At 32.1% G+C, this 13,713-nt stretch overlaps 1 protein-coding gene across 1 annotated transcript; it reads right to left on the bottom strand.

Moving 5' to 3' along the window:
- Window positions 1-312: 312 nt before the first annotated feature.
- Window positions 313-1,525, bottom strand: LOC139840561 (transcription factor TCP18-like). The gene is made up of 2 exons (XM_071830824.1): window positions 479-1,525; window positions 313-372 (listed from the first exon to the last, which is right to left on the bottom strand). Exons 1-2 carry the CDS (start codon window positions 1,523-1,525, stop codon window positions 313-315), a joined length of 1,107 nt encoding a protein of 368 aa, XP_071686925.1.
- Window positions 1,526-13,713: the final 12,188 nt, after the last annotated feature.

The following is a 13,713-nucleotide window of genomic DNA, read 5'->3' as shown; positions in this document are numbered from 1 at the left end:
TGATAAATATATATGTGTATGTATACTTGAAGTACATAGATCCATTACGAATTCACACTACTCTCATCATTAAAATTTTCTAAACAAATAATCTGTTCGTTATAAGAAATAAAATTCTATTAAATAAAGATATGATTCTTTTTCTACATAAGCCCTAACATATACTATATACAATCAACAATCAATCTAGAAACATCAAAATATTACATTCAGAAACTTCAAAGAGAGCAGTACCCAATTTTTACAATACATTTGGCACTAATTAGACATATGATCAAACCAGTAATAATAATATTCATAAGTAACACTGACCTAGTTGTAATTGCCTTCCCATGCTTTACCATATAACTGATAGTCATTCAATTGATCATGCTGCAAAACAACTTCACAAGGTTAGCCATTAATTTGCATTATCTCTTACTTTCTTATTGTTTTTTATCAAGAAATTATAATATAGAATATAAAAATAAATAATTACCTCATGTTGTCCAAACTTGTGGTGGTAGTTAAACAAGTAGTTAGGGCTCCAATTGCCTGTCATCAACAATGAAGAATTATCAGCAACAAATCCTGGGTTGGTTTGCAAGTTTAAGCTCATCGGTTGTTGTTCGTTTCTTTGACGTTGACTTTCTTCGGTAGGGCTCCAAATTAATCCTAACTGGTTCACATCTTGATTTAAAAATGGTCTGAACATTGAAACTTGATCATGATCATCACCACCAAGTTTTTTATCTCTCTTTAAGATTGTCCTCTCTCTTGCTCTTACTCTAGCCCTTTCTCTTGTTTCTTTTGCAAGAGGGTGGTGAAAATCTGCATATCTTCTAATTACTCCTTTATTATTAATTTTCTCTTTTTGTTTTTTTGCCTTATTTTCTGTAGCTTTTGTATCATCATCATCATCATCATCTGCAGTAGTCTTTACCATAGATTGATCAACAGTTTCAGACAGAATCTCACATTGATCTGAAGTAGAAGATGCACTGTTGGATGCACCCATAAAGCTGCTACTTGGATCAGGAAGAAGTTCTAAAATCGATGACTTCGATTTATTTAGTAGCCAATCAACTGTCTTACTAGCCTTATCAAACCCTAGCAGGTCTTGAAGCCCAAATAACTTTTTAGCAACATCAAGGGACAACCTCATTCTTCGATCTCTAGGGCCTCGGGCAGTGTTAATCTTGCTGTGACGATCTTGTTTCGAAGACTTTTTTCTTGGACTACTACTTTCAGGCTCCATTTGAGTATTAATATTACCATCCCATTGATCATCATCTCCATTAATCATAGCAACATTTTCTACATTGTTACTACATTCTCCCATTGTTAAGTCAATGTTATTAGTCATCTCATGTGCTTGCATGATTGAATTGTGGTAGTTATTATCATTAAAGGAAAACTGTTGTTGCTTTAAGAACTCACAAAATACAGCTTCATCTTCTAAAGGAAGGACAAAGGAAGAAGAAGAAGAAAAAGATTGAGTATGATAATTATCTTGAGGGAGTGTGTTGTTTGAAGAAGGATACATCATTCTGTTTGTACTTAGTACTCTATCTCCAGAAAGCTACATATAGTTAAGTAGCTGTAAAAAACATGAAAATGAAAGGCATAACTACCTCAAAACAAGAAAGTATATTGATAGATATAAACATTCATTATGAAGTAGGAAGGTACATAAGTAAAAAGATATGAGAAAGATGAAGATTAATTGAACGATACTAAGAATAATTGGGACATTGAGAGAGACTGGCAAGCATGCTATAGTATTCATCATAGAACTTTGGACATACATATATTGATAGTGAAAGAAAAGGAGGCACATTTGCCTCTTATTGGTCAACACTACTTAATAATAGAGCCACCAAAAAAGCTAAGGTATGAGTGATACCCTTGCTAAGAGTGACAATATTCCACTCCATTTTATTCAAAATTCCACCCCATTTTCTTCAAAGTCTCACTTTAATTTGAGAACGCTGAGATCCGATGTTCCGCCACTCTAGTTCGGCGTTCCCTGATGTTCCGCTCCAGCGTTCCTTCTCAAAGTCTCAAATTGGACGTTGACTTTTCAAAATTTCGCACTTTCTAATTATTATTTTTCTATTTTTCACATAGTTCCACGTATAGTATACTCTGAACACTGAACCATGCTTTCACTTTTTACCTTCTAAATTCCCGAATAACACTAATTAAATTGAACACTGAGTTTGATGTGTCCATATACCGCATTTATGTGAGATTGAGTTTTGTTGTTGTTGTGTATCAAAAAACGGTAAATAAAAAAAAGGAGCCAAATAAGTATCCTTTTGAGTAAAAGCTCAGATTTTTTTGGTAAAGAAGAAGTGAGTAAGTAGTTTCTTAATTTGTATGTGAGTGGATAAGAATTACTACATCTTATTGAGCCACTACTTCACGTGACAGATAACATCAGCTATTTGTTTTCTTGTGAAGCTATAATTAATCCAACCACTGCACCTTTTCTTTGAAAGCAACTCTAGCTTGGTGCCTTGACCAAACACATTTTCTTTGAAAGGCCGGGGGACCTGGTTGTGGTGGTGGTTTGGGCGGTTGAAGGTGGAAACTAGCTAGCTGCTTAGGAAGTCAAGTTTGTATGTGTGTTGTACAGGAGAAAGCCTAGAAGCTAGATCAAGACATATATATTATTTCTAAAGAAACTCGATCGTTGAAAATTTTGATGTATTTCTATTCAAGTTTATTTTGAAATAAGGTGTTCATTAATTATTTTGGTTAATTATTTGTCGTTTCTAGCTAGATGTGCAAATTTTATATGGTTGAGATTGAAGGGGCTGGCTAAGACTATTTCTAACCCTGTGTGTGATATCACATGTAGTTTTATCATTTTTAAAAATTTTATAACCTCAAATGTCAGCTTTTTGTATAAGTTTTCTGTAGGGTCTACTTGTTTTTTATTTTTACATTTTATTATATATAATTAACACATTATTTAATAAAACTAATAATATAAAATATCTAAACGACGGCCTATCAGAGCTCGTTCCATAAGCAAATTGGCATATCAGGGCTCGTTCCATAAGTCAATTGGCGTATAGTCGAAGTACATTTTTGCAAAGTAGTAAACGACTGTCTACCGAGAGCATCAATAGTTTATATAAAAAAACCAAAAATGCTCAGGAATAGAATTACTAGAAAATGTAGTTATACCTTGCACTATTCGAAGAAATAAATTTATTCGCATACGAAAACGCCTTTTTTAATTTCTTGGCCGGAAATATTGGTGCATCGGTAAAGTAATCGTCCCACAATCGTTGTGCTGCTGACTCACGATCTCTCAGAATGTAACCTCGAACTCTAGGAATACGAGACACGGACTCGACTCCGGACTCTTCATCTAATTCTTGAATAAGTTGAATGACACGAATATCTTCCGAATCGGAATCCGAACCAAGTAAATACGATGCCATAATTATATAAGTATTTAGATTATAATGTATATAAAATGATAGAAAATGATGCTTTGTTGTGTAAAAAACAAATGGTATATGGGGTATTTATAATAGAACACATATATGTATAAAAATAAAAATATAACAGCTATATAGCCGTTGTCAAACGGCTGGAAACGTGGCCCAATCAAATCGCAGCACGTGTCAATGACATTTTTTTGCGTTGCTAGCCCAACTGACGCCCAAACTGACGAAAACTGACGTTGCGTTAAATTCCGTCAGTTTTGCCATGTAGACTGACGCCTAAAAACTAAAGGTGGGTTAAAAATGGTCTAAAGTGTCAAGTTTGGTGCATAACAAGTCAGAGGGACATCGTTACCGGTATATTATGCAAGAAAAATGACGTTTATACCACAATCATAATACATAAAATCCTTTATGACCCATACGTATCAAAAAGTGTATTTTTTTATTGTTGTTATAATAACGATTACTGTTAAAATTAAAGGATCAATAGATGCACACCCCTAAACCAATTCAATCAAGGAAACAAAACTTAACGAGAGACTCGAATGTAGTACCTATAATAGCCACGAATGAAATACTATTAATATTAATTAAGAATAAACCTTGCTTTGCCATGTTCAATTTTCACTATTGAAGTGCTAGATAGTACAATTTCTTGAAAAATGTAGTCGACCAAAGTCCATGTGATGATGTGAAGGAAGCATAACAGTGTTAAAGTGATCCCATATCGTGGCATTTTTTAACTAAAATTCTCCTTCATATCAGTGTCACATAGTACCAAAAACTTTAACATTCCTTTGATTAAACCTTTCATATCTTTTACCGAATATTACCCGCAATTCCACTCTTAAAATATAATATATAATATGTACAAGTGAGTAAACACATAGTACAACAATTAAACACGTGGTCCCATCACTTTAACACCAACATCACGTTATAGTGTTGGCTAAAGTTGGTTTGGTGGTTTGCTACCTACATTTGCCAAATTGTTGACGGGCTTGGCGGCTCTTAACGTTCCACAATAGGATGTGGTCTAACTATCCATATTTACATGACTCCCGTTAAAAGAACATGGCTGTAATTGATATCCGATTGGATCTTGAATTGTGAAATCACTTTCTCAATTAAGTATTTCGATCTACGAGTTTTTAGTATCACGAAATCATAATTGAGATAAGACAAGAATGTAATTTGATTGTATGCAAGAACAATACAAATTTAAGGTATTAGAGAAGATGTGTGTATTCTGTGTTTGAGAACGAAAAGCAAGTGACTGATTTCTGGAGGAAAATCAGTTATAATTCGGTTGATAAATCAAAGGGTGTAACCCTTCATTTGGAGGAAAAATTTGTTAACCGGATTTAAACGTCACGACTTTTGATGGAAAAATTCGTTGTCAGGCCCCCTGGACCCTTGCTATTTACACGATAGTATATAGTTAATTCCTACGGATGTGCACTCTACATTATTTTAAGTATAACTAGATAATTTTTGTTTTTCAAGTAATTTTAATTAATCTAAAATCACCTACGCTCTTAGATTTTTTTTGTCTCTTTTATTTATAGAAAAAATTTAAAAAATTTATTTAAAGCCAAAAAGCCCTAACTTAAGCTGTCTTATCCTTTGACTGCCAGCATATATTATGACCACTTAAGAGGACCACATGGGACTGATTTTAGGGTTGCTTTCAAATAGTATAATTGTGTACGCGCATACTATATGTCTATAATATATGCCATTCGATTCATTTCATGCATGTGTGGATCAGATACGTATATATCTTACAACCCTAGCCAATTATTAAGTGATTTCATTTCAATTCTACTTTAGCCATGCACCTTTTTTTTTTTTTCTTTCACCTTTGTTATATTTGTACTCTAGTGCCAACTGAGTTAAGCTAACTTTTTAATATTTGTATTTAGATTGAAAGGGTGCATGATCCCAGCTATTTAAAGTTTCTTACAGTCATTATTACTATGATCTTATAAATTATCAATCTTATGAATTTCATAACCATAAACAACCATATAGCTATTTTTGTTCAACCGCAACCATACTACTTCTAATTATGTAGCAAAACAATCTTGGACCAATCATGATAGATTTTGAGATTTTTGGATCGTATATAGTTATACCTGTCAAACGGGTCAGCTTGGGTCGGTATATATAATGAATCAAAATGATTTTAGGTTGAAATGGGTATGGGTCAAACTAGTCAAATTTTAAACGGGTTTAAATGAGTCTGGTTGGGTCGGGTTGGATAACGGACCGAAATGGGTCAAACAGGTCCAAAAGGGTCAAAATTGTTTTGGGTTGAAATAGGTTATGGGTCAAACTGGTCAAATTTTAAAATGAGTTCAAATGAGTTAGGTTGGGTCGGGTTGGGTAACGAGTCACATGTCAAATGAGTCCAAACAGGTCATATACTTTTACATTACTTTTTCACATTTATTATTTTATTTTAGTTATTATATATTATGTATATGCAAATATTAATATACATAATAAATGATATAGTTATGATTCGTTTCATAAATATTTAGTTGATGAAACTTGTTATGTTTGACTCATTTTACCCATTCACAAGTCCTATTAGACATATATCTATTTATTGAGCTTTGAGAATCAATACCCAATTTAACCTTTTCGTACAAAAAAAAAAAAAAAAAAAATTTAACATGTTTCTTTATATTTTGTTTAGAAACTAATAGGTTGGAGGGAAATTCATTAGACTTTTTTAAGTTTTTATTTACATTGATAGGCCTATTTTTTTTTTCTGAAAACCCAATTGATGTAAAATTTTGACTCAATTAATCCAAATTTAAGAATATTAGTCTTCGGTTCCGGATATGTATATAGCATAAATCCCTACCATAGATCTATCACGAGCATGAAGGCCGAAGTCAAAAGACCTCGTTCAATTCAGTTATACAAAACTTTAGAGTATAGAGGACCGACCAATAGAAAATTTTGGTTTCGATGATTTATACACAGGCAATTTTTTTTTAACTGTACGTACACAACCAAATATATAATATGGTGTAGTATAGTACCATATCTACAAGCATTCTTGTTCGTGTATGACTAAATATTATTTCTCACCAAATATGCATTATGAGCACCCATCATTAACTATAAATTATTTCTCAAGATAATTATAAGTTTTTTTTTAAAAAAAAAGAAAAAAGAAAGATCATTGTAATCTCTAACCAATATAGAATCATTAAAGTTTAACTATCTAGTGTAGTGGATTAGGTCCATCCTTGTGATAGATATTTACTGTTTCTTTTCTATATTTTCATTAAACGAGTTATTGCGTGATCCTCACAATAAATTTATTGTGTCGAGCTATTGCGAAAGCATGTCTCCACAATAAACCTACGGTGAGTACTTTTGTCCTCCCCTAACTGGTCTCATTATATTTTTGTAGTGATAGGTGTAAATACATGCAAAAAATTTCAACATGTACATAATCCTTTAACTATTTCTCCGTACTTTTGGTTCCTCCCGCCAAGGCGCCAACTAGTGTTGCTCACAAGATTGATCAAGTCATCTGAATATAGGTAAAATTTATATAATTGGTTCATGAATGGTAGGGGATAATTCACTTTCCATCTTTAGCAATAGCCAGCTGCTTGAATCATTTTGTTTACTTTTTGTACTAAATGCTAAAAATGACTATTTTGCCCAATTTTTTTTTTTTTTTTTTTTTTTTTTTGGCAAAAAAAAGGAAATTAAAATATATAGGCAATTCACGCAGGAGTGAAAAGCCAAAATTACATATGAGGTTTGAAATGGATTTACAATACTTAGCTCATATCCACTCAAACAAAATGAAAATACAAACAGTAGTTAATATGCAATTGCACTGCAAATTCTACCCATTACTATCAAACATTAGCCACATCCTACTTTCTCCCTTAAATTAGTACCCAAGGTTGTGATATCCGTACAGAAAATTGGTGACTTGAGTATTAGAAATATGTTCTCGGGTTGGCTACGGTTCGATCGTGGTTTGACCGTGGTACATATATTCCGAAGATATGCCCATGACATTAAATAATAAAAGTCCATTATCCTATTCGGTCACACACAAAGGCCAATCGTAAATTGTTTGATATACCTTCTAATCGGAAATTAATTTATTAATCATTAGTTAATGGTTTAATAAATTAAGTAAGTTTTTTTTATGTGTGTACATATACTTACAAATCTAAATATATAAGATTTGATTTGATATAAATAAGATTTGATTTGATTTGTAAATCTTATTTTATATAAAGATTTGTACTATAATCATATTTTATATAATATATAAGATTTGATTTGATATAAATAAGATTTGATTTGATTTGTAAATCTTATTTTATATAAAGATTTGATTTTGCAAATCTTTTAAAATCTTTCCAAATCTTTATATTTGTATTATATGTATCAATTTTATTCTATATAATACCAAGTCTTGGTATTGAAAATATATATGTAACTTTAGATACAAAAACACACATACAAAATGCTATTTCTCTTTCTCATTTTCAAGTAACCAAAATACTTTATAATTGGGTTCGGGTTTTGGTGAAAATAAGGAAAAGAAAAGATCCGTTAAGTAGAAGGTATAGATCGAAGCAAGGTTGGAACTTTGGGTGTCTACCGTTTAGAGGAACTCTTCTTTGGGTTTTCAAATTCGATCTTCAAAAGGGCTACAAAGGTTGTATTCTAATCTTCTCTTGTTCAGTTTCGTTAATTTGTTTTGTTTACTAAAGTTTTGTACAATGATCCGTGGAAGAGTATGATTTTGTAAAGTTTTAAAAATGCTTCCGCTCGCTTTGAATTTGTATCATACTCCAACAGTGGTATCCGAGCCATCTTGTACAAGTTTTAGCAAACTTTTCTTATGATATTTAGTTTTGATGGATGCGTTGTGCATGATTCTTGGAGATGATCATGCATAACAAACATGCAAAACAAGTATCATGATTTATGTTTTATGTTTCCTAAATACTAATTTGAATCTTGGATTTTGGCAAAATGTAAAATGGGTTAAATTCATTTTTTTTTCATTTAAGAAATTTTTTTCAGCCTGGACAGTCCGTATTTGATGGACTGTTTCGGTGCTTTAAACTCAATATTATTGTATGAGACCAATTGCATTTGAAAGCTAACTGAAAGAACTTAAATTTGAAAAAAAAAATCATCGAAAACGGATTAGAAATGAGTAAGATATGACCATTTAAAGTTACATGTATGAATCTGCAAAAATCCGAAAATTTTAATGGTAACTTGCATGTTGACTATTAAAGATTCAATGTTTAGGAAAATAAAGTACATAAATTCTTTTCATGTTTTACATGAAATGAGAAAATTAAAATTATTAATTTTAGACTTTATGCTTTGGTAAAGTGAATAAATCTCCAACATGTTTTGATTCACTTAATATGTTTATTTGGATGATTTTGGCATGAAAACCATACTTACAAAATATGAAGTGGGTTTACATACATATGTTATGTAAACAAGGATTGAATATTATAAGTGCCATTAAGTGTTATTTAAATCAATCCTTATCGAAACATGTTATATGAAAATGGACGGTTGGCACTCCATTTGTTATGTATGCGATTGTTGTATGAAATCGGTAGTATTTGCCTCAATAAGACCCTTGTGTGGATGTTTGGTTGTATGATTTAATTTATTATTTATTCGGGATGAATGTAATAATTTATTAAACGACTTGCATGTCGTCTTTCTATTTATATTGTATTTGTAATAGTATAGAAAATAGAATAGTTATTTTGTAAGATAATGCAACCAAGATTGAAATCAAGAAGACGATGTTCACAAGGCGGCCCATCCGAGCATATAATGGACATGGCAGTTTTAGTGGGAGCCAATTCTCACACAAGGTTATGTCCCTAGTTGATCATGTTTTTCCGTGTGTTGGCTCACCGGAAAAACGCATAGGACTCGAGGCATACTACCGATAATTGCGTGTCATGATTATTATTGTTTTATTATTTGTCTATGCCATGCTAGCTAGAAAATGTTTAAAAAAAAAAACAAAAGGGACAATAATCATATAAAACGGTTTGGTTAAAATTAGTTTAACAAACGCAACACGCAATACATAATTAGCAAATGTTTTAAAATGGTGTAAACTACTTTTGCTAAAAGAAAACAAAAACCCGTTTTAAATGTAAACTTTACGCTATCCATGAGTAGTACACACATCCGAACCTTCTACCTGTTAGAGTTCGCGATACCCGAGAGTCTTGGGCCGGACTTTAATTGGGTGTTGGGAAGGGTGAGGTGAATTTCGCGATACCCGAGAGTCTTGGGCCGGATTTCACGTGTATCTATCACGGACGGTTTACAATCGGAAATCGTAGTTTGCGGCAAACCCGCCACGAGGAAGGATTAGCGTAGAAGGGATTAAACATGCCAAGTGAAATAATTGATTATCACTAAATCCCGCAGAACCTAAGAATTTCATAATGGATGAAATTGGTAATATAGTTACCTACCTAAATAGCTTATGGTTGGTGATCCGCGGCGAACCCGTCGTTAACATAAGTGAAATATGGATCTTAGCCTTGTTAATTATAATTGTTTGAATATTAAACACACTTGGGTAATTATCTTAACAAGGTTTAAACATATCAAACTAACTAATACAACTTACTTTAAAAATAAAATATGACAGATGTCTGCAACAAACACAAATCCTACTCCGTCATCAATCACTAATTTCTGCCTTAAAGGGCTCCTCGAAAAGGACAAGCTTACGGGCTTGAACTACATGGACTGGCTTCGCAACCTAAGAATTGCTCTTAGGATGGAAGGAAAGATCAGGGCAATTGAGGAACCCTTACCGGCAGAACCCGGATCGAGAGCTACTCAAGCGGCTAGGGACGAGTTTGAAAAATATAACAACCCTCACTTTCCGACTTCCGATTTTACTAAAATACCTAGAGTTGTTATATACGAATAAATTTAACGTTGACCGAATAAACGTACGCTTAAAATAAATAATATAATTATAAATATTATAAATAAGATTATGATATATAATATAACATAATTACATCAATGAATATATATATAATATTTATATTACTTTTGTTATTTAGTTAATAGAATATATAATTAACTAAATAATAAATAATATTATAACATTTATAAAACTAATAAAAACTATAAATTAATAATCATAAATTTTAATTTTTATAAAAACTAAATATAATAATAATTTTTATATAAAATTCGTATTTAATAATTAAACAAATATAGAAATAAAATATTTAGAAATATATTAAACAATTTTTTTTTAGAATTTTATACAAAATAAAAATAAAAACTATATCTACTTTTAATAAATAAATAAAAAAATACAAACTACTTTTTCTTATTTTAACTTTTAAGATTTTACTTTTAATAAAAATACAAACTACTTTTTCTTATTTTAACTTTTAAGATTTACTTTTAATAAAAATACAAAATACTTTTTCTTATTTTAACTTTTAAGATTTTACTTTTAATAAAAATACAAACTACTTTTTCTTATTTTAACTTTTAAGATTTTACTTTTAATAAAAATACAAACTAATTTTTCTTATTTTAACTTTTAAGATTTACTTTTAATAAAAATACAAAATACTTTTTCTTATTTTTACTTTTAAGATTTACTTATTTTATTTTAATTTTTTTTTTACCTAACATTTTCAACTATAAATACCACATACATTTTTCATTTCAAACTTACACCTTAATCTCTCATTTCTCTATTAAGAACTACTTCTAGTTGATATCTCGGTCACTTACTTGCTTTACTTTCCTTTCTTGCGTGGAATACTTCAACTGCTATTTAAGGTGAGTTTCATTACTCCCTTTTTATATATATTTTTGGGCTGAGAATACATGCGCTGTTTTATAAATGTTTTACGAAATAGGCACAAGTACTAAAACTAATTCTATGTGGGTTTAAACCAGAAATATACCCTTAGCTTGGTAACATTAAACTACTTGTCTATGTACGGTAGGCGCGAATCCTAAAGATAGATCTATTGGGCCTGACAAACCCCATCCTGACTATGGGATGCTTTAGTACTTCGAGGTTATTTTAAACACACCTGATCTGGTGTACTTCAGAGGGTAAAACATGAACGTTAAGGCTTGTTACCGGGTGCCTACAACTTATAGAATGCTTTTATACACTTGCTAGTGTACGGATATTTATGAAACTGAAATCTTGTGGCCTATTATTATAACGGAAATGATTGATTTTGATAAACTAATGAACTCACCAACCTTTTTGGTTGACACTTTAAGCATGTTTTGTCTCAGGTGACGAATAAGATGATTGCCATGATTGCTACCTGATGAATTGAATGCTGCTACATGGAGTCTTCATTTCATTACATTTACTTTGCATTAAGACTATTATTATTATTATTTCAGTTTAAATTTGATGTAAAACTTTTAATGCTTCCGCTGTTTTATTAATAAATGTTTTATTCAAAACGTCTCATATAGAGTCGTTCTTGTATATACAACTGTGATTTGATATAATTAGTCACAAATACCCTAGGCCCTATTTTGGGGGTGTGACAGATTGGTATCAGAGCAGGTTGTTGTAGAGAACCAGGATTGCATTTTATGTGTGCCTTATACAATTAGGTACCTTAGCAATGTAGGACTACAACTTTCCTTGACCATAGTGCCTTTAATTGTTGCCTTTAATTGATAAATGCTACACTATACCTTTGAAACTATACTTAAATCTTAAGATTATAACATACACGATAATGTGAAATTACTCGAACGTCAACGCTACTTAAGGCCTAGGGTGATCCTTGGTACCACTATGGGACGCTTGTGGATTTCGAATGCCAAACTTAGATTTTGGTCGAGAATTCCTGGGCCAACCGGTAACAATTGATCATTCAAGTGACTCGGCGGTGGCATAGATGTTTGGGTATGGTGCACAATATCAAACCTGACTATAGTGATCATACAACACTTAGTCACTTACGCACTTAATAAGTGGTGAACTTATTAAGAACAACTCACTTAGTCATCTATCCTGGTTTTGTGTATTACATATGTATTACATGAAATATTATCCAAGATTTTTGAAACTCCTATAATTCATACTCAAACGTATATAACTCCCTGTTATATCACGTACCTATATGCCTTATGCCTTTATGCATCGGTTTGCGAACCGGGAAATGTCATTAGGTTATCACAGTATACGAATTGAAAGTCTTTAATCGAAAGATTATTAGATTACATACTTATCATTTTATAATCTCGACACGTCATACTGCCATTATTGGAGTATAGACAAATCATATCTTAGCATATCTATTCCCAATAGACCTTGTCTAACACTTTTCCTAAATTTCCTCCGTAAATTACGGAAATCTTTCTGCTATATATACGTATTCAAGGAGACGAATATATCATTCAATATTCAACACCCATTTCATATCAAACCCTATTCCAAACACATAATATGGATTTCTCACCTGATTCCTCAAGTTCTTCTAGCTCCAAAGATAGCGTGACAGGAGCACACCCACCGATCAATTACCGTGATTTCTTTAGAAAATGGGGATGGGTTCGCGAAATACTCACCCTATGGAGAAATGAAGAAGGTACTCCTTATCACGAGCCAAACTTACCACCAAACGTCGGAGTACTCGATCCACTTACCGGCGAACCTGTTCGCAATACCGTTTTCACTCTTTTCGCAAGGATTTTCCGCCTCGAAGGTCGACTCGATGTAACCAACGACAATATTCATCCTCTACTCCCGAATTCTAACCAGAAAGGGTTATTAGAAGAAGTTAGAAGACTTCCAACTAAATATCTAGAATTGACAAACCTTACAGAGGAATGGGTAGAACAAATCCATAGACTCGAGCGTAAAGTAGAAACCCTGGAGGAAATAGTGCGCGATTTGGTAGCTAGGCTCACACTTACTAACCAAGTACCACAAGCAGCACCAACAGCAGCACCAGCATCACCACCAACAGCATCAGCTTCACCAACAACAACATCAGCATCCCACGTCTCAACATCATAATCGGTACCTGAAACATCGACATCATACGCCCATAGATACTAAGGAATATTAGTAATAATGAGTTAAGATGTATTGACTCATTCTTCCTGAAGAATTATATATGTATACTTTATATATATATGGTTTGGAACAATAATAAATCTTTTCGTACTAAACTATTACGCGTGAATCTTAACT

Source organism: Rutidosis leptorrhynchoides, chromosome 4 (assembly GCF_046630445.1).
Source record: "Rutidosis leptorrhynchoides isolate AG116_Rl617_1_P2 chromosome 4, CSIRO_AGI_Rlap_v1, whole genome shotgun sequence".
Classification (NCBI taxonomy): Eukaryota; Viridiplantae; Streptophyta; class Magnoliopsida; order Asterales; family Asteraceae; genus Rutidosis; species Rutidosis leptorrhynchoides.
Note: the sequence above shows the minus strand (reverse complement) of the source record. Positions and strands in the feature narration are given on the sequence as shown.

Coding starts and splice junctions, on each gene's coding strand:
- LOC139840561 (XM_071830824.1), bottom strand. CDS start 1,525: ATGTATCCTTCTTCAAACAACACACTCCCTCAAGATAATTATCATACT. Junction 373..478: donor ACAAGTTTGGACAACATGAG/GTAATTATTTAT, acceptor GTTGTTTTGCAG/CATGATCAATTGAATGACTA.